Source organism: Corvus moneduloides, chromosome 16 (genome assembly GCF_009650955.1).
Source record: "Corvus moneduloides isolate bCorMon1 chromosome 16, bCorMon1.pri, whole genome shotgun sequence".
In the NCBI taxonomy this organism is placed as follows: Eukaryota; Metazoa; Chordata; class Aves; order Passeriformes; family Corvidae; genus Corvus; species Corvus moneduloides.
In genome coordinates this window covers 8047713-8068246 of record NC_045491.1, presented here as the reverse complement: position 1 = coordinate 8068246, position 20534 = coordinate 8047713, and the positions used below count along the sequence as shown (strand labels likewise).

Here is a 20534-nt window from a genome sequence, read left to right as displayed (position 1 = left end):
GCTTTCTCTGAGTGTCATCCAGCCAAGGCTCTCCTCCTACAGCAGAGAAATGCAGGGTGCTGCTCTTTTGGGAGCAAATCCACAGCTCCTGCCTGCACCCATCCTCCTGGAGAGCCCTTCTCCCAACACATAGCAAGGAGACTCTGATCACATTTCCCCAGTGAGGGGTTCTGGTCAATGCATAAAATCCCAGAATGGTTTGGGTTGGAAGGGAGCTCAAAGCTCATCTTGTTCCAACCCCTGCCACTGGCAGGGACACCTTCCATTATCCCAGGTTGCTCCAAGCCCTAGCCTTGGACACTTCCAGGGATGGGGCACACAGCTTCTCTGGGCAACCTGTGCCGGGGCCTGACCACCCTCACAGGGAAGAATTTCCTCCTAACATCTAATCTGTATCTCCCCTTTCAGTTTAAAACCATTCCCACTTTTCCTGTCACTGCATATTCTTGGAAAAAGTCCTTACCCACTTTTTTTATAAGCCCCTTTAAATACTGAAATGCTGCAAATTCCACAAACCTCAGGGGGCTCCAGTACAACCCTAATGCTGCAGCACATTTTCCCCTCGCCCTTCGAATTTTGTCTTTTCAGGACTTGGAGATCTCTTGGAGGCAAACTCACTCCAGCACGAACTGCAATGTTTGCTGCTTTTAACATCAGTGCAGAACAATTAGGGAAGCGCCTGGAAGAAGGAATACTGCAATTAAATGGTGCATTTGCAAATGCAGCTATAAACTTGCTGCTGAAAAAGCTACACTCTCTGAAAAAAGAAGTTGGCTTCTTCTAGCTTAACTATTTTTACTTCATCCCCATTCCAATTTTAATCATGTATCTGTTCATTTTGAACAGGATAAAATGCCCATTTTCCTAAATGAAGCTAATTAGGCAGAGGGGTTTTTAACAATGATATGCCAAAATCAATTTGAAACACACACTGAGGTAGCACCAGCTATTCAAGGACAGGTTTTAGCAGGTAACACTGTGCATTTCAGCCTCACACCAAGCACCCCCTGGCTCCCAGCACTACCTGGGCTGAGGATGAAGCCCTGTCAGCAGTTCTGGTTGCCCGGCTCCGTGCCAAGGCTTGGCAGGCTGCAGGATTTGGATGGAAAAGTCAGAAACTCAGGGACAAAACTAAACCAAAATTAGTCTTTGTGAGGGTAACTCTGCCTGCGCGACCTTCACGGGAAATGGGAAGGGTGAGTTAATGTGCTGGAACAGCATCCCACCCAGCTCACACCGGGAAGGGCCAGCTTTCCACTGCCAGATCAGGGATAATGTGGATAATTTGGAGCTTGTTCTCCACTTGCTGCCTCCGTGGTCAGGATTTCCTCTGAACTCCAGCTGTGAACAAAGCCAGGAACAGGGAAGGGAACTTACAGAGTTCAAAGTCACCTTCTTAGCTTGGGCACTGTGTATAGTATCTACTTATCTCCCATCACCAGTCTCTTGCAGCCACTTCACCTTCTATTGCCCCCTTAAATCTCCTGCCACAGCAGCCAGAGTTCCTCAGGTGGACAAAGGTAAAAAAGAGTTAGGAAACACACCAAGCCATCTACCCACCATTCACATGAAATAACAACTTTTTATTTTCTCAAATAAAATAATCCTTCCATTTCTGCTCTATCAGGTTGTGAGGGGTGGGGAGGAGCAGGGAGGAGGGGAGGAACCCTGCTCAGCCAGGTGTCACACCTGTCCTCACAGTTCTGCATCCACATCAGACCGAACCCTTTTCCAATGAAAGAAAATAAAAGCTATTGGCAGCTCTTGATCCCAGAAGACAAGAGCTGTCCTCTATCAGGCACTCTGAATTGTTTAGCAATAGTATTCAATGGAAAAGCATGATTACAAAAATCCCAGATTTCTGATGAACAATATCCAGACAAGCAGTGTTTAACAGGGCTGGGGTAAAGCTCATGGCATGGGGTGGTACCTTGAGCTCCAAAGAGCTGTGACTGGAATTTAGGGGCATGGTTGATGAGAATCCCAGGTTGGGGACTAAAGGGCAGGACAGCTCCTGCCCAAGAAAGGAGGAAGCTCCCAAGGCAGCCCCTCGATGCCCCTCGATATGCCAGAAGTGAATCCTTACCCCAGACTACGGATCTTGGATCGTACCCCACTGCAGTCTGGCCAGGTTAATTAACAATTACCAGTTAAAATTCTCATCTCTCAGTACCAGTTGGACCAGGATGTCCTACAAACCCCACTGCAAGGCTAGGGAGAGGCACAGAGTGCCAGGTTTCAATGTTAATTGAGGTGGGACCACTAAAAATTGGGGTTGTCTCAGCTTCAGAGACGTGTCCAGCGAGCAGGGGAGTGAGAACTCTGATTCTGTTTCAGATCCATGCTTAAATTAAGTGAATGGATAAGCAGCAAAGCACAAGCAATGTTCTCTCAGCCCAAAGCAGAGGGACAGATTTGTTCACACAAAACCAATCACTTCCCACTGGGAATGCACATGGATCCATGTGCAAACCTTAGGAGGGGCAGGACACTGCTGGTTGTGGAACTGTGTCCTAGAAGAACTGGCTCCTTTTCAATTTTTAAGAAACATTACTTGGCCTGAAATGCTGTGAGATGGAAACCCATCTTCCCCATCCCCACCTGCAAGCACAGTAGCCTCATTTTCTGCCTTTCTCCAAGAGAAGGAGCTTCACAGAAGCTTTCCTGGCTCTGGAACACATCTCCCTTTTTCTTTTTCTTTATTTTTTTTTTCTTTTTTTTTTTTGGTGTATTTTGTTTTGTTTTTACGTGGTCAGTTCCAATTGCAGTGATTAAAGACAAGGCCAGGCACCAGCAGTTACTTCTTTACAATCTGAATGACATCTTCATGCTCCATCATATGGGTTAAGCCCACTCTTTGAGGGCTGTACTTTGTGCTTGTCCCCTTTGAAGCAAAAAATGGGGAGAAGGGTTAGAAGACCAGTCAGAGACACCTGAAGACAAGGATTCCAGCATCTGTCTAGCACTTACCCACACCAAGGCATATTTGAACTGGCTGGCTAATGATCTGTGAATCCGATGGCACTGCAAGACAGACAGACAGAAGTTGAAGTATTTCAATGACACCACTTTGCAAACAATTTTTTCAATACCCAGGAATTAAAAGAAACTCAAATCTATGCCAGAAATCACAATAAAGACTTTAGGAGCCAGTTAACAGCACTTGAAACAATACAGAACAGACACAGGAACCACCAGCCCACATAAAGCCCCATTCCATTGCTTCCATGTGCTTTTTCACTGGGCTGCATTAAATAATTATTGTTTAAACCTTTTATAGCAGCTGTGAAAGAAACCTGAGGCAGATAAAATCGGTAAAGGCAACAAAAGGAGAAGCCCAGCTAAACACTGACATGTCCTGAGCTTTATGAAGCACAAATCACAGCAGGTCCAAGAGGAATTGCCTTCTGCACACAGGGAAATGTAAAAGATGCAGAAAAATTACCACATGTTCCACAGAGGCCCCTTTCCGTAGAATAATGGCATCTGTAAAGTCTGGTCTCTCTGTGGAGAAGCAGAAGGGGGGGAAAAAGCATTGGATTTCTATCAAGTGTGTTCTAAAATGCTGACACCATCTCACATCACCTTGTGCTTACTACTCCCAAATTCCTCCTTCCTGCTCCCAGACAGAACAGGGATCCAGTACCTGAAAGCACCGAATCAGCTCTCCACTACCCACAAGTGCAATTACCCACTCCACACAGTCAGCAGCTTCCTCACAACCCACCTGATCCAACTCCATCCCAAGCCTTTGACTTATGAGAAACAAAACCACCCAAGTCAAAACACACCTGCTCAAGGAAAACCAAAATCCCCAAGATTTCAGAGCTTAACAAGCTCAGAGAAAATTCCTTGATCTCCTCACATCCACCCAAGTTCAGCTGTTCACAACCAAATAGAGCAGGGTACAGATGTGCCTTCATCATTGGGAGAAGCTGCAAGTGGGTTATAAAGCAAAAGGAGGTTCAAAGGCACTTCCAAGGGCATGAGAATCACCAAATTTCTTGCAGCAGGAACAGGAAACTTCTTCTGGGTTGTGATGGGCTGAACAGTTCATCACAGTGTGCATAACAAGGAAAAAAGCTGTGAACTCACACACTTTACTCCCTTATATCATGCAAAGGCTTATGAAAATTCAGCTCTTGTAAAATACAACAGGAAGGCCACAGTGGGATCCATACATGGTGGGATCAGGCAGAGCAGGATGCATTTCCCAAGAGCTGAAAGATGATTTGGGAGGGTGTAATTCCAGCATTTCCAAGGCACCAGCCCTGCTGGCAGCCTGTCTGCCTTCCATGGGCAGCAGCATTTGTGCCTTTCAAACCTTCTGCTCAGCTCGTGGTCACTTACGTCCCCGTTTCTTGGTGTAGATGCAGGTGAGTGCCAGGTACTCCCAGAGCTTTTCCAGCAAGTAGTCCAGGTTCAGCTTCATGCCACAGCTGCAAAACACCAGGAACAACTGTTTACTGCTGTTGTGATTTAGGGATCCAGAAGAACAAGGTAAGATGTCTTTCTTAAAGTGATGGAGAAAGAAATGAGGGGAAAGTCTTTAATAAGGCAAGGAAAGAAAAAACACAAGGTGAAACGACCTTAAACTGAAGGAGGGCAGGGTTAGATTAGGTATTAGGAAGAAGTTCCTTACTATAAGGGTGAAGAAGCACTGGAACAGGTTGCACAGAGAGTCTCTGGCTGCTCCATCCCTGGAATTGTTCAAGGCCAGGTTGGATGGGGCCTGGAGCAACCTGATCTAGTGGAACGTGTCCCTGCATGGAGAAGCCAAGCTGCCTGCCTCTCCAGGGGAAGGAAATCTGGGAAAAGCTGCACAGCAGCTCTGCTTCCCACCCCACCAGCCCTGGGAGAAGTCCCTTCCTGGGAGAAGCTGGAGAAAGGTCTCAGAAAGCAGTGAAATGAACCCCACACCAGGCAGAGCAGCAGAAAAGGCAACGTGACAGCTCCTACCTGATAACAACACTGTGGGGCCTCCGAGCAAGACGATCCACCTCCTCCATGGATATCTGGTCAATCTTGTTATAAACCTAAATCAAAGGGAAAACAACACAGCCCTTAGAAAGGCAATTCAGCAAGATGTGGAAATAACAAGGCAGCTCCAGCACCTGAAACAGAAACACAGATCCTGTCAGAGGATAAGCCAAGACTCTCAGTAAAACAAACTATTAAAATTCAGAAGCCTGAATATAAATTTTGGCCTTTTGAAATTCTCCCTTTGGGATGACTTGGAACATGCTCTCCGTTGTCTTTGATTTCAAACAGATTTCAAACAGACCCAGTGGCTACAAACAGAGCCCTAAAGGGACCTCTGGCACACAAGGCACCAGACATGAAAAGCCAAGCATGGAGCTGGCAGCAGAGGAATCGGAGGCTCTGCATGTGGGAGCAAACCCCCGGCACCAGGATTGGAAGCTCTTCTGCTCCAGGGCAGCAACAGCCACAAGAGGGCCCAGGGAACACACACAGCACGGCTGCACATCCAAAGCCTATAAAAAACTCCCTGTTGAGCCGTTTTCCACCTCTTAAACCCCAAATCGTTACTGTTTTAGGAGCCAGGAACAAGGGCATGGAGTAATAGGACAAGGGGGAATGTCTTTAAATTGAAAGGGCAGGGTTAGATGGGATACTGGGAAAAAATTCTTCCCTGTGAGGGTGGGAAGGCCCTGGCACAGGTGCCCAGAGAAGCTGTGGCTGCCCCTTTCCTGGAAGTGCTCAAGGCCAGGTTGGATGGGGCTTGGAGCACCCTGGTCTTGTGGGAGGTGTCCTTGCCCACGGCAGGGGGGGGGAATGAGATAAGCTTTAAGGTCCCTTCCCACCATTCCATGGTTCTGTGAAGTTCCAACTTTTCCTTTGGCACAGAAAAGAGATACTGGATGTGACAGAAGCCAGGCTGCCCAGGATACTCACATAGAGGCACGGCATGTAGACCCTGTTTCCTACAATCACATCAATGAACTCATCGGGGGAACAATCCTCTCTGAACAGGACCTCGGCGTTGAAGATTTCTGAGGTGGACACTGTCAAGGCCCAAATCCAATCACACCACAGGGGCTGAGCTCCCTTGTGACAGCCTGCTGCCAACCAGCAAGGACCAAAGTGACACCAAGGCCGTCCCACAGCAGGAACCACTTGAACCATGAGCTGCTGATGGCTTCAGGGTCTCCTGTTTTAGGAAAGGATACTGTATTCGTGGAGGATGAGCTGAACCAGCTTCTCAGAGCACTGAGTCAATGTGACAGTGGAGTTGAAGGAGATGCCTCCACCCTTCTTGGGCTGCAGGAGGCAAAAAAGCAGCGTAAGAATATTCTGCAAATTCACAGCCTGCTCAGCCTGTCCAACACAAGGGGCAGCACAGAGTGAGCTCAGCTTTGAGCAGGCAGGCAGATACAAGCTGTGCCTGCAGGAGCTCAGGAAGCCTCACCTTGAAGTAGATATTGGGCTTGCTTTTGTTCAGACGGATTCCTACAGATTCCAGTTCTTTCTCCAGCAAGGCCCTGCAGGGACACTGCACATTAGCACCCATGAGGCTGAACGTGGCCCAGACCTTTCTTTTGCAACTCTTGTGTTGATACAGCCTTGTCACAAGCTTTCATTACAACCTAGAACCCACCTAATGCACGTCAGAGTCTGTGCTGGAAATCCAGGTTGACATTCCTGTCTCTGACAGCCATCCTGTAGGAATGACCCTTCAGCTGAGCACCCACACCAGTCAGTAGGATGCTTCTCATGGAGTCCAACCTCCATCTCCCACTCAACAGTTTAATTCCTCATTCCCCAGGTGCTCTCCACAATTCCTCAGAGAGCTGGCATGTTTTCTGGGCATGTGGGAAGCCCTGAGCCTGGCCCACCTCCCACGCCCAGCACACACTCACCTCTGCACTTCGCCCTTGGTGGCATCCAGCATCATGATAACAACGTCTGCTGTCCTGGCCACAGCGATCACCTGCCGGCCTCTGCCCTTCCCTGGGGAGACAGGAGGTGGATGCACATCAGCAAGAGGAACCAGCTGAGTTCTGTCACAGATGAGGACTCCTGCCCTGTGCAGCAGCTTGAAAGCAAGGAGAAAGATCCTGCAGCACTGTTCTGGCTGCTGTCAGCTGCTGAGAGCCCTGGCAGCAGCTCCAGGCAGCACAGAGAGCTCACCAGAGATCAGTGCCAGAAGGTGCCTTAGGAAACACAGGCACTGTTCCGGTGACCCAAGGGAATGGCTGGAGCTGTGCCAGGGAGGGTTAAGTTGGATATTAGGAAAAAGTTCTTCCCCCAGAGGGTGGTCAGGCACTGACCAGGCTCCCCAGGGAATGGTCACAGCCCCAAGGCTGCCAGAGCTCCAGGAGTGTTTGGAGAACACCAGGCACAGGGTGGGATTGTTGGGGTGTCTGTGCAGGGCCAGGGTTGGACTGGATGATCCCTGTGGGTCCCTTCCCAGATGTTCCATGACTCTCTGACTTCCTAAGCTATCTTCAGACACAAGCAGCCAGTGAGGACAATGACAACACAGAGAGACAAAGCCAACGTCTCTTCCCAGAACCAGGAGTCATGGGAGGACTGGCAGGAGCTCAGGGAATTACTCAAACATGGTTAGTGTTTAGCTGTAATTCCCCCTCCGCCTCTCCAGCATCTTTCTATAGATTTCCTCAGCACCAGAAAACAGATGAGCCACTTAACACTCAGGCAAGGAGGTGAGAAGTGACTGGCTTGCTTTGGCTCCCACCTCCAGAAAACCATCTTTCTGCTACATATAGACCCTTACGTGGGCTCAGGGATAGGAATCGTGCCTCACGTAAGATCAAGGACTCAAAAATTTGGAAAGACAATGTAAGAACTCTTGGCCCAGGAAACCTGTAAATATCTGAGACACCCAGGGATGCTACTGAGGGCAAATCCCTCGTGTACATGAACACAGACATGAGCCAACCTTGAGCTGCTCCTTCGATGATTCCAGGCAGATCCAGCAGCTGAATATTGGCTCCTTTGTACTGAAAAGGAAATGGAAGGATGGAAAGTTGAAAGCTTTTTGCAGGGCACCTGAGCTGCCTCAAAAGCTCCAAGCATATGCTGGGGGTCCAAATCCTGTGGAGAGTGGAACTGGGTGGAACTGGCAGGGCAGGGGAATTCTGCACAAAGCTCATGGCTCTGTCCTGAGGCAAATTCCAGAGCTAAGGGCTGTGTTCAGCAGCACATACAGCTGTACATTAGATCCTGACCCCCCTAAAGCATCCCATGACTGCAGCTGGACAAAGCACCAGGAAAACAGCACAGCAGTCACATATTCCCAAGTTGAGCAAATGGAAAGGAAAAACAACCTTTCGTTTCTTGGTCTAATGAGAAAACTCAGTAATGAACAAGTGCCACATCTCTTACTGTGATAGATCAAACTATTCAGCTGTGCTGCAGGTCCTAAAGTGCCAGGAAAAAAAATAGGAGACTCTTCATTCCTAGGATTTGCAAGGCATTGGCTCTCCAGCTGTTGTTGCAGCTCACAGCTGTGCTTGAGTATGTTACATTGAAGTCCTTTTCTCATCAATACAGTTATTTTCATTATTTAACTCCCCTTTCCATCCTGACCCAGATTTCCTCATTACTCTTGGACACTTTTCAGTTTGATGCCCTTTATCATTTGCTTTACTGATGGCTGCTGAGGCCACCACTAATAAAACCCCTCAAGGACAGGAGTAGCTGCATTTTGTTTTGAAAGTGATCACAGCACAGATTGCCTCTGTAAAGCTTCATTAAAAACAAATCTGTCAAGGTTTGCAGCCAGCTGGTCCCTGGCACTGACAATGGTTCTACAAAATCCAGTTGAGAATTGTTGTATTGCTCTGGTCAGTCCAAGAGCAGCACAAAAATCCTGACCAGGAAGCCAATCCTGAACTGTTATGGAGCTCAGGGAAGGGCTACATCAGCACTCAAAAGTTTAAACCAAAATTCAGCTTTGGAGATGTTTGGATGTCTTTGCTCCTTAGTGGCAGCACAAGTGTGGCTGGTGCAAACACACATTTACACAGCTGGGTGTCCCACCACTTCCATGCCAAAGGGAGGAGAATCCTACGTACTTCTATGACTCCTGGGATACAGGTCAGCGTGGTGAACTCGTATGATGCGGCTTCGCTGGCGGTCGAGGTCATTAAACTCAAAAACGTGGACTGAAATGCAAGAGATCAGCATCACTGGCCAGGAAAATGAAAAGACTCAGCAAAACGAGCAACACCAAAGTGCTCCTCAGGCTGTGGAAGTCGTGTTGTGGCTGTTCCAGGCACAGGGACTGAGGTGGTGACACTGTCACGGAACAGAGGTAAATCCTGCATGCCCCCCTTTCCTCAGCAGTGCTGTGGCTGGGCAAGAACAAGTTTCACAGGGCAGAGCACACAAAATGAAGGAGTGTTTCCTCATCTCCAACTTTCACCTAGATCACAGAATCATGGAATGGTTTGGGTTGGAAGGCACCTTAAAGCCCATTTCATTCCACCTCCTGCCATGTGCAGGGACACCTTCCACTATCCCAGGTTGCTCCAAGCTTTGTCCATCCTGGCCTTGGACACTTCCAGGGATGAGGCAGCCACAGCTTCTCTGGGCAGCCTGTGCCAGGGCCTCCCCATCCTCACAGGGAAGAATTTCTTCCACATATCTCACCTAAATTTCCCCTCCTTCAGTGTGAACCCATTCCCCCTTTTCCTGCCACTACAGTCCCTGACAAAGAATCCCCTTCCAGCTCCATCGTGGCCTCTTCAGATACTGGAAGGTGCTGTGAGGTCTCCACACAACCTTCTCTCCTCCGGCCCCAAATCTCCCAGCCTGTCTCCACAGGGGAGGTGCTCCAGTCCTTTCTTCAACCTCGTGGCCTCTTGCTCCAACAGTTCCATGTCCTTCTTATGCTGGAGACACCAGAACTGTGCACAGTACTCCAGGTGGGGTCTCACAAGGTGAGCTTTAAGGTGCCTCCCAACCCAAGCCATTGCACAGCTCTGTAATCCCAAATCTGCTCTGCAGCCATTGTGAACCACAGCCTGGAAGCACAGGGAACACAGACACTCACTGACCTTCCCCACGGAAGGAAATCCAATCAGTGCCACCCGGGCATCTCCTGATTTCATCACATCGAAGCCCTCGCCCTTTGCAGCCGGGGATTTGGAGGGTTCCAGCAGCTGAGCTCTGTATTTTGCAAGCTTTGCCTTCAGCAGGCCCAGGTGGTACTCGGTGGCTGCAATGACACAAACCCAACAGCTGGTTGGCAGAAAGTTGCTGGTAATTCACTTCTGGAAACAAGAACCTTCCTAAAAGGAAACACTTATGGATCCTGGTCAGCATCTTAACCACCGCCAGGCACAGAGCTGCCCCCAGCTGCTCTATCACCTGGGCATTGAGAGCAAACCTTCCAGGGACCTGCACAAAGTCAGAGTTGAGGAAAACAGCCAAAAAATTCCCAAGTTAAAAGAGCAAGGCAGAGGGAGAGCAGGTGAAGGAATGAAGGTCTGAAGGGAGCCAGTTCAGGAGAGAGAGATCACAGAGGGAGCAGCCCCTCCTCACACCCGGTCACATTCAGCACCCCAAAACCAGCAGCTTATTTTCCCCTGCTCCTTTCAACTTTTAAAGACATGTTTAACTCAGAGCTCACTTGTGTGGAAGTACTTTACTGCCTTATTCTTAGCAAAACACTTGAATCTACACCTGAACCAGAAAAAAAGGAAGGTAGGTGTCTCACTTTGTAACAGGTAAGGGCATGAAACCAGGACCTTACAGGTTTTACTAATGTTTATTTCTGTTATTTACCACAGCCTACAGCCTGCAGCAGCAGCTCTGGCAGAGCCCCTGGGGAGCCCCCGGACCACTCAAACACCACCTCAAGGACCCCCCCAGAGGTCCCTGAGCCCCCTGTGCCAGCCCCTCCCAGCTCCGGGGGGAGCAGGGCCTGCAGCACAGGGCAGGAAAGAGGGCAGCCCCCGCCCTCCCCAGGGCCCCTCACACACACGCCCACCCCAGACCCAGAGCTCACCTTGCTCCCCGACCTGCCCCAGCACCCCCGATCCAGCCCCCTGTGTCCCCAAACACCCCACAGCTTCACAAACCACCTCCATCCTGCCTCCCCCATAGCCCTGACCGGCACGTCTTTCCATGGACCCCCTCCCAGACCCCCACAACCCCGAGCCCCCCACAGTCCCCAGATCCTCTCCCAGCCCCCCATAACTCGCAGCCCACCTGACCCCCAGACTCCCCATCACCACTTCCCCCGGACACCCTCCCAGCCCCCCACAATCCACAGTCCAGCCATAACCCCCAGTCCCCTCTTCTCTCGGACCCCTCCCAGCTCTCCCATAACTCACAGACCATCTGTGCCCCCCCCAGCCCCTCACACCCCCAGCCCCCCCTTAACCCCCAGCCCACCTTGCCCGCCCTCTTCCAGGACCCTGCCCGCCCGTTGGCCCCGGGTCCCTCAGCCCCCGGCCGCCCTCCGCACCTTTGTTCTTCTGCGTGCGGGCGATCTCCTTCTCGATCTCCGAGATCTTCTCCAGGATGCCCATGGCGGGCCCCGCTTAGCGCCCGCCGGAAGCGCCGCCGGCCCGGCCGTCCGTCCCCGTCACACGTCCGGGCCGCGCCGCACTGCGCGCTCCGGCCGCGCCCCGAGCCCCGCGCCCCGGGTTCCGCCCGCCGCCACGGCGGGGGCAGCGGGAGGATCCCCAGGGAGGTGACCCCGGGTGGGTGCGAGAGCTGCGGGGCCGGGAGGCTACGGAGGGGGATGCTCAAAGGGAAAGGTCTCAGAAAGCGGGGGAGGTGTTAAGGGAAGCCCCCCACCGGGACTGCCTCCTCCTGCTCCTCTAATTAAGGCTGGATCCTGAAAGGACCGCAGAGCCGGGTGGGGGTCGGGCTCTTCTGCGACATGACAAGAGGAAACAGTCCCAGGGAGGCCAGGGGAGGTTCAGGTTGGGTATCAGGAGGAATTTCTTCCCGGAAAGGGTGATTAGATATTGGAACAGGCTGTCCAGAGAGGTTGGGGGAGTCCCCATCCCTGGAGGTGTTCAGGGAAAGACTGGATGTGGCACTCAGTGCCACCAAGTGATAAGGTGGGGATCGGTCACAGGTGGGACGCGATGATCTCAGCGGTCTTTTCCAACTTTAATGATTCCGAGAGTCTGTGAATTAAGGCCATCAGAAGCTGATGGGATTCCTGGAGAAGCCCTCAAGGAAGGAGACGAAGCACAGCAATCCCCTGGAACCGGGAAGTGGACAAACACACACGGACACAGACCCCTTCAATACAGTTCATGTTTAATTTGGACGTTGATTGCTCCACAAAACACCTCCTCGGCCCCCACTCCATCTGCTCCCACATGGACACCCTCTGCTCCCACAGGGACACCCTGCTGCAGCCAGCGCGGTTCAAGAGACACCACAACCCCTCCCAAGTCCAAACACCCCATTTATCACCTCTGCCCCCCAAATCCTCCCCTGGGCCATTCTCTCTCACCACACCACGACGTACAGAACACATCTCCCCTCAACCCAAGTCAAAGGAAAGGAAAAACCAAAGCAAAGGCTTTTGAGGAGGGAAAATCCACACAACAACAGCCCCTGCAAAACCCTTGGCTCCACGATCTGCTCTCCACTACCTGCTCTGCACCTGCCACACATCACATCCAGACAGCTCTGGATCTAAGCTGAAATTCCCTTCAGAATGGTGGGAAGAAGACAGGCAGAGCAGGATACTCTTTCCACACCCCTCTCACAACGTATCAAGTCTTAAAAAAAAAAACTTCATCGGTTTGGGGATAGTTACATGTGTTAAATACCCCCAGGACCATCCTAACTCAGCTTCTGCCAACGAACAGGGTTAATTCAACTAAACCATGTCAGAAATGCAAGTGTTCCACTGGCACTGACAGCCCTGGGGAGCACAGGAACACCGGTGTGACCACCAGTATTGCACAGACAGCTCCGGAGGGCTGGGAAGAGCCGTTGGAGCTGGGTCCCTGCACTCACACAGCACCTGGGAAGGAGGTTTCACCCCCCCACACTTGGTCACAGTGGAGCAGCACCACTGGTTTTCACCTCTAAAACCAGGACATCTCCAAGCACCATCCGTGAGGAAACCCCTCTCCTCAAAAGGGGCCGAGTGTCTCCAAGAGGAGCAAAATAAAACGGGAACACACTTCCCAACTGCTCTGCTTGCAGCCCCAAATCACCTCTGTGCTGTCCCCACACATCCTCCAGCAACAGCCAAGGCACCAGCACACACTCCCTGGGAAAGGCCAGGTCTCTCCCTTCTCCCCCAGGCATCTCTCTCCATGTGTGCCGGGGAGAAGGATTGATCCACGGAGAACAGCACGCGCCAGGCGGGCGAATTCCGCATCATCTCCTGAGACCGGCCCGGCCGCTCCTCCAAGTGCTCAAGATCCCAACTTGGAGTAGAGGAAAGGGGCTCTCCAAGCCCTGAATCCTTCCTCCTTAAGGCTTAAACAAGCAATAACTGCTGCCAAAAAGGAAGTTAGTTGAAAAGAAGCAAAACCCAAAGCACCTCACGCCGGCACACGGAGGCTTCAATCCCCTCTCCTAGGTGGAAAATCCATCCTCAGCACCACCCATGCCACGCATCTGCTTGGAGGAAGATGGGCTTTAAAACAGCCAGAAAAAGGCAAACTAAACTCTCACAAAGCCCCACAGGTGGGGCTGACAAGGTAAAAACACAACTGAGGCCAAGTTTTAAAGTGTCTTTTAAAAAACCACCCCACACGCATACACACACACACACTTTGGCACAGGAGCCTTAAGTTATGTCACTTGGAACATTCAGAGTCAGAGGGAGCTACTGGGAAGGGGGTTTTTTTTAGCTTTTTTCTTGTTTTTCCTTGTAAAATGGTGTCAAGCAGTGGTGGTGAAGCATGAAGGGGGAGCACAAACACTGAGCAGTCCCAGGGCGATGCTGCTCAGCGCTTGCGCTCCTGTTACTTTCCCAAAGCTTAGCTGGATACATACACGGATATAAAAACACAGACATTCCTGGTTTTCAATGTGAAAACGGTAAAATGGAATCGAGTACTTGTGCATTTGCCATAGGGTCCTTTGGAAAAGGAACCATAAAAATAGATACTTTTTTTTTTAATAAATTTCTTTTTTTTTTGGTCTTTTTTTTTTTTTTTGACTTTTTTTTTTTTACCCTTAACTTAAGTAAAGAGCAAATATACACCTACAAGCAGAGTTCAGATCCACTTTACTGAAAGCCTGGAAGTCCGTACACCAAATTAATTCCCAATGGCATATCCAGACACAGGAACAGCTCCCAGCTCCAAAGGGCTGGCGTTCCTGAAAGATCCGCAGCTCCAGCTAACCTCGTTAGCCAGCAAAGCCTCATTCCAGCCTTACCTCAGCCAACACTCCCCAACAGACTCCACAGCTGAGCCTCACACCCAGGACCTGGCTCTGGGAGCATCAGAGCTGGAAATCTGGAAAGAAACCTGAATCCTGGTGATTTCAACCCACATCAGGATATAACAAGGAAAAGACAAGCCCTGAGCTTACATTTCCTTATTACTCAGAGGCCAGCACTGATTCCAGCTACTGAGAAACAGCTTCCAGAGGAGAGCCGGGAGGAACTTCAGTGACAGAGAAACGAGCTGTGCAACAAGAAAGTGCATTAAAGTAGCTTAAAACCAGAGTAAAGATCAAATGGCCACTCGACAGGAGGGAGAATCAAGCTCCAGCAGCTCCTCGGGCTGGCTGAATTAACATCCAGGCTCTCTCTCTCTCGAGTCCAAGGGGCAGGAGAGAAGCGTGCATTCCCGTGCTCCCACAGGGACACAATTCTCCTGGCAGGCCATGCTCTCCTGCCCGGTTTGCTTCTGGGCGGTATCAGATCTGGACAGCTGTCATCGGAATTCGTAGATAGGAGCACTGTGCTCGGGAACGTGCGTTAAATTCAATGACTGATACCTGGCAGAGAAGGAAGAGAGGGAGGAGAGGATTACATGGAGCTCCTGCTTGGCAGCCACCAAGCAGACACTGTGCTGGCTGCTCCTCTCTCCCCTTTACAGTCCCAGAGTGTTCAGGTATCCAACACCCACTTCCCACAGTGCCAAAATCCTGACAGGACTCAGCATTGCCCCTCATCACACTACAACTTCCTGACAGGAGGGTGGAGCCACGTGGGGTGGGGGTCGGGCTCTTTCCACACACAGCTTATGACAGGACAAGGGGTAACAGCCTCAAGTCGAGCCAGGACAGGTTCGGGTTGGATATGACAAAAAAAATTCCTCAGTGAAAGAGTAGTTGAGCCCTGGAATGGCCTGCTCAGGGAAGTGGTGGAGTTGCCATCCCTCAAAGTGTTCAGAAAACAAGCAGACGTGACACTTAGGGTTTAGTGGGAAAGGTGGTATTCGGTCAAAGGTTGGACTTGATGATTTTGGAGGTTTTTTCCAACCTTAATGACCCTGTAATTCCCACTCCAGTGCCTCTGAGCCACCTGCAGAGAGGCAGTGTTCCAGGTGGGCTGACTGTGGTGGTTTTTTGGACTCTCTTTGAAGTTCAACAACTTTCAAGTTCAAACAGTGTTTGGTACAAGTGCAAATTACACCTGAGTCTTTCAAAGCTCAGCTTGAGGGGATGCGTCTGAAAGCCTCCCGGTTCCTTCCCTCCCCCTGAGACCTTCCAGCCATCCACCTGCTGCTCATGACAGTGGTTCATGGGAAAAGAGCTCTGCACAGCTACTTGTCTACAACAAAAACCCCACCAATTAGCTTTGACTGTTCTCTTGTCTTAACAGCAACACCCCAAGGACCTCAGAATACAAAGCACTGGCCTGATAAGATTTCTGCTTGAAGGGAGCAACAGCCAAGCTGTTACTCAGGAGAGAGAACTGAGCTCCCTCACAGCACTTCTCCGGACCGTGTATCATCTTCCCTCCCCCACCCTGCCAGCCCAAATTTCCTCCCCCTTTCCATAAGGGCAGCACTTTATACCACATCAATGGACTGCACCAGCCTGCTCAGGTCCACACCCCTCCATTCTGCCCCAAGGTCCAACCACCACCCTGAACCTCCTGCCTGGACACTCCTGAGGTTGTGGACATGCAGGAGAGGAGTCACAGCTTGGTTTAAGTCTCCAGGAGGCAGGAAGCTTCCTTACCATTCTGAACTCCTATGGTAGTAATAGCCCTCTATAGATGCTGCTGACTTCTGGAAGCAGATGTAATAGAAACCAGCAAAGGAAGCACCACTGATGTCCTTGATGGTGTGATCTGGGACTAGGAACTGCTCCTGCACGCAAAACACAGGCTGCATTTTAAAATGTTGGTCAAATACAGCCCCACCCCAATTTGCCCTCCCAAACCAAATACTGGCACCCACTAACACGAAGACATTCCTGGCTGAGCACTCCCTGCACTCTCAGCAGCCCAGCGCAGAGACCAGAGTGTCCCTTCACCACCTGCACTGCAGGCACCTCACAGGGAAGCAGGTAACTGAGAACAGAACCAGTTCTGAGAGTGCAGGAGATCAGTTTCAGTTCAACCCCTGCAAACCAGAAGCCCATTGCAAAACTGAAAGTCAGAGCCTGAGAAAGAAGAGAAGGCTCCAGGGAGTTCTTACTGCAGGTTTTCAACACTTATGGGAGTTTACGAGAAAGCTGGAGAGGGACCTTGCACAAGAGCATGGAGTGACAGGAAGAGGTGGAATGCCTACCCACTGCCAGAGGGTTAGATGGGATATTGGGTGGAAATTCTTCCCTGTGAGAGTGGTGAGACCCTGGAACAGATTGCCCAGAGAAGCTGTGACAGCCCCATCCCTGAAAGTGTCCCAGGCCAGGTTGGATGGGGCTAGGAGCAACCTGGGATAGTGGAAGTTGTCTCTGCCCACTGCAGGGGGTGGGACTGGATGAGTTTTAAGGTCCCTTCCAACCCCAACCAGTCTGTGGTGACTCTATGATGATACCAGCTGAAGAACAGAGGTGCAGACTGGCCGGTCTGCATCAAACACAGGGCCCACACAGGGACTGAAGACATCAATTCTCTCATCCTCCGGAGAATCACCAAGCCAGATTTTCCTGTTGTGTTTTTAGCCATGACTGCAGCCCTTAAGGACACAATTAGCTGGCTAGACACGAGTCACACTGGAACTTGCAAGTACAGTGGGTTCTGGGGTTGCCAGGGAGAGATCTTTCATCAAACCGTCACAGCTGGAAAAGTTCTCAGACACCTCAAGTCTCTATCAGTGCCTTGCATGCAGCTCATCAGAGAAGGAGACAGGCAGGGTTTACCTTCCATCTCATGAAGACATAGTCCCCATTTTTTAGATCTTCATAATCAAAGTCATCAGAGTTAAATGTTTTTGCATACTGGTAAAAAGCCTGGAACTTTCCCTGAAACAAAAAAAGAAAAGTGAAAAAAAAAGGATGCTTATTCCAGGAATAGAACTTCTAGTACCAGCTGCTATTTAGGACGCAAATCTACTGACACTCACAGCAATAGCCAGCCTTGCTGGAGAAGCTCCTGCACTTCCAGAGGAAGATATTTTGACAGAAATATAATAAACATCAGAGCTTGGCAAACAACAGCCAAACTCCCTCAAGGTGGGGAGGTGATGAGGTGGCTGCTGTGGCCCCAAAACACAGCAGCAGGTACACCCTGCCCTGAGCAGGAACACAGGTACCAACTGCCCTACTGTGCTAGTGGAATCCCTCTCCCCTTCTCCATTTTGCAATAAGGCTCCAAAAACAAGGAGTGTGCCCTCTTAGGGGGTCAAGAAATGGGGATTGCTCCTGCTCCCTTTCAACCCTGGGCCAACAAGTGGAAAACAAGACATCCCCTCCCTCATTACAGATCACAGCTTGATGAAGAGACTTCTATTTGCAAAGATCCCAGTAGGAGGAGAGAAACAGCCATAAAGGACAGGTCTCTGGGCCTTTCTGCCAGCTCTTGCATGGGCACACGCTGCACCCCTCCTCCAAACCAGCAGCTCAGACCCACCCTCTGCCCCCAGATTTATTTACCCAGTGTTTACGATCCACGTCTTCGTCAGCGTCCCACTTGCGCGTTAGGAACGGGTGCTTCTTACTGATTATCTCGCCTTCGAAGAACGTGGTGAGGGTTGGGTATTCCTGGCAGAGGACAGACAAAGGTGAAGTCACAATTGTCACCTACAGACACAAACCCAAGAGGAGACAAAGCTCCACACATTCAGCAAAAAGCATCCCCAAGGGAGAGTTCCGAGCAATCTGAGGCTGTTGCTTCTGTCCCTCATCCTGCCCCAGACCTCTCCAAGGCTGACTCTTCCACACCCGCAGCCTCCACGCTTTTATTCCAGCCTTTCTCTGCCTCTCTCCTCACTTCAGGAAGCCAGGAGCCATGTCAGAGCTGGGCTTTGGGGAAGGGTTTGGAATACAGGTCTGATAAGGAACAGCTGAGGGGCTCAGTCTGGGGAAAAGAACCCTCACTCTCCAAACTCCCTGACAGGAGGGTGCAGCCAGGTGCGGGTCAGGTTCTGCTCCTAGGGAAAAGAGACAGGACAAGAAGAAATGCCCTCAAATTGCACCAAGGGACGTTTACATTGGATATTAGGAACAATTTCACCACTAAAAGAGTGGTTAAACATTGGAACAGGTTGCCCAGGGAAGTGGTGGACCTGGCTGTGTCCTGGGTCAACAGTGGGACTCAGTGATCATAGAGGGCTTTTCCAACCATAAACGATTCCATGAAGCTCCCAGCTGGATGATCACCTGTGACATTTACAGCCAGCAGATACCCCGTGATCAAATCTACAAAATGCTCAATCCCTCCAGTTCCTATTTCTGGCAGCAGCTTCTCCCAACCCCCCCCAGGAAAAAAAAGAAAGCCTTTACACAGCCCCTCTTTGTGTTGTTTTGCAGTTAACACTCACCTCTGTAAGGCCTTTAATCTTCAAGTATCCACAGAGATAGGAGTTTTCCATATCCACATGCTAGAAAAGAGTGCAAAGTCCAACCATAAAAATAGGCATGAAGGTGCATGCTTGATCCAAAGCAGTTTCTAACCCTTCCAAGGATAATTTCAGCTCCAGCTGGTACAGACTGTCCAGCTCACTGCCCAATATTCACACTGCCAGCCCTTCTCCATCCTGGGAACCACCTGGAAAGATCACTTACAGGTGCCCAGCTCACCTCTGGCAGCCTCCACATCCCAGGCCTGCTCCCAAGGCGGCACCCTCTGCCCAGAACTCTCCAGCAGGAAGCAAATCCCCTTTCCAGCTGGAAGGGATCTGACCCACAGCATTCTCCAAGTAAAAGCATCCCTGGAAGAATCACCTACACCCCCAGTATTTTGCAGGAGGCCTTTCTCCTCAATTTAAAGCTTTTATGCCACCTGTATTTTGAGTTATCAGGCTGCAACTCTCTGCTCCTGCTGTGCAGAAACTAGGCAAGGATTTGCCTGCTCCTTTAAAGCCAGGGATTTTCCAAGCTTTTCCCTGACATCTCCAGATCCGCTTTCAAAACACACAATGAGTTATTCAGGGAAGTGCAAACCTCCACTGTGAGAAGATGGATCTTCTCCACCTGTGATCAAAGGACGGCAACGTTTCCCTGTGCTCAGCACAGGGAGAGCAGGCAGCCCCCTCTCCTCAGCTGACACACGCAAAACAGCCACGTTTTTGGCACAAAAGCAGCGTTTTTAAGCACAAAAGCAGCGCTTTTAGCACAGAAGCACAGCCAACCCCTGCGAGGTGGCAGCGTGCAGTGGAGCTGAGCAGCCATGGGATGTCCCCACCACAACAAATCCCATCAGGAACACGGAGAACGGACATAAAAATACCCTGCCGGGTTGGAATCATCACAGAATCACTGAGGTTGGAAAAGATCTATGAGATCATCCAGCCCATCCTGTGACTGATTCACCACATTGTCAACCAGACCACAGCACTGAGGGCCACGTCCAGCCTTTCCTTAAACACCTCCAGGGATGGTGACTCCACCATTTCCCTGGACAGCCCTTTCCAATGTTTAATGACCTTTTTCTGTGAAGAAATTCCTCGTAATATCGAGGGATACGGTGATGAGGGTGCTGTCGCAAGGGGCCGGCGGGGCGGGAACGGCCACCGCGGCCTGAGGCGAGCGGGTCCCCCGCTCGCCTCAGGCCGCGGCGGACGTTCCCGCCCCGCCAGGGCTCGGCTCGCCCCGCCGCCCCCCTCACCTGCATGACGACCTCCACCTCGTAGGCGTTGCCTTTGCTGCGCTGCTGCCCGCGGAACTTAGCCCCGCTGTACAGCAGCGAAGTGGCCACTCCGGGCTGCGCCGTGTTGATAGGGGGCGGCGGCACCAGGCTGCTGGCGGCCGCTCCGGTGGCAGGGGAGGAGGCTGAACCCCCCGCCCCTCCAGCGCGGCGCCTCTCGCTCCGAACCGGCATCTCGGGGGGGTCCCCGGGCGCCAGCGTGGCCGGGGCCGGGGCGCGGCCGGAGGACGCCGCCCGCTCCGCTCCGCTCCGCTCCCTCACGCCGAGGCCGCCGCTAGGTCGGGGCCTCCCGGCAGCGCCTCCGCGCGCTCCCATTGGCCCCCGCGCGGCGCCGTGGGGGCGT

General features: G+C 51.3%; 2 protein-coding genes across 2 annotated transcripts; both read right to left on the bottom strand.

Annotated features, from left to right (window-relative positions):
* Nucleotides 1–1562: 1562 nt before the first annotated feature.
* DRG2 (developmentally regulated GTP binding protein 2) lies at nucleotides 1563–11581 on the bottom strand. Its single transcript, XM_032126194.1, has 13 exons — nucleotides 11462–11581; nucleotides 10047–10207; nucleotides 9063–9152; nucleotides 7925–7985; nucleotides 6882–6972; nucleotides 6431–6503; nucleotides 6192–6282; nucleotides 5917–6014; nucleotides 4960–5036; nucleotides 4351–4439; nucleotides 3446–3504; nucleotides 2971–3024; nucleotides 1563–2884 (listed from the first exon to the last, which is right to left on the bottom strand). The coding sequence occupies exons 1-13, from the start codon at nucleotides 11523–11525 to the stop codon at nucleotides 2798–2800; spliced, it is 1095 nt and encodes a 364-aa protein (XP_031982085.1). The 5' UTR covers nucleotides 11526–11581; the 3' UTR covers nucleotides 1563–2797.
* A 672-nt stretch (nucleotides 11582–12253) lies between these two features.
* GID4 (GID complex subunit 4 homolog) lies at nucleotides 12254–20521 on the bottom strand. The gene is made up of 6 exons (XM_032125985.1): nucleotides 20153–20521; nucleotides 18867–18926; nucleotides 17980–18087; nucleotides 17248–17349; nucleotides 16120–16250; nucleotides 12254–14928 (listed from the first exon to the last, which is right to left on the bottom strand). The coding sequence occupies exons 1-6, from the start codon at nucleotides 20504–20506 to the stop codon at nucleotides 14865–14867; spliced, it is 819 nt and encodes a 272-aa protein (XP_031981876.1). The 5' UTR covers nucleotides 20507–20521; the 3' UTR covers nucleotides 12254–14864.
* Nucleotides 20522–20534: the final 13 nt, after the last annotated feature.

Excerpts from the sequence above, each read along its gene's own strand:
- GID4 (XM_032125985.1), bottom strand. The coding sequence starts at position 20,506 with ATGGGAGCGCGCGGAGGCGCTGCCGGGAGGCCCCGACCTAGCGGCGGC. Across the intron at positions 17,350-17,979 it reads ACGTGGATCGTAAACACTGG|GGAAAGTTCCAGGCTTTTTA; the intron begins GTAAATAAATCT and ends TTTTTGTTTCAG. Across the intron at positions 14,929-16,119 it reads TACCATAGGAGTTCAGAATG|GTATCAGTCATTGAATTTAA; the intron begins GTAAGGAAGCTT and ends CTTCTCTGCCAG.
- DRG2 (XM_032126194.1), bottom strand. The coding sequence starts at position 11,525 with ATGGGCATCCTGGAGAAGATCTCGGAGATCGAGAAGGAGATCGCCCGC. Across the intron at positions 6,283-6,430 it reads AGCCCAATATCTACTTCAAG|CCCAAGAAGGGTGGAGGCAT; the intron begins GTGAGGCTTCCT and ends TGCCTCCTGCAG. Across the intron at positions 4,440-4,959 it reads CCCCACAGTGTTGTTATCAG|CTGTGGCATGAAGCTGAACC; the intron begins GTAGGAGCTGTC and ends GGTGTTTTGCAG.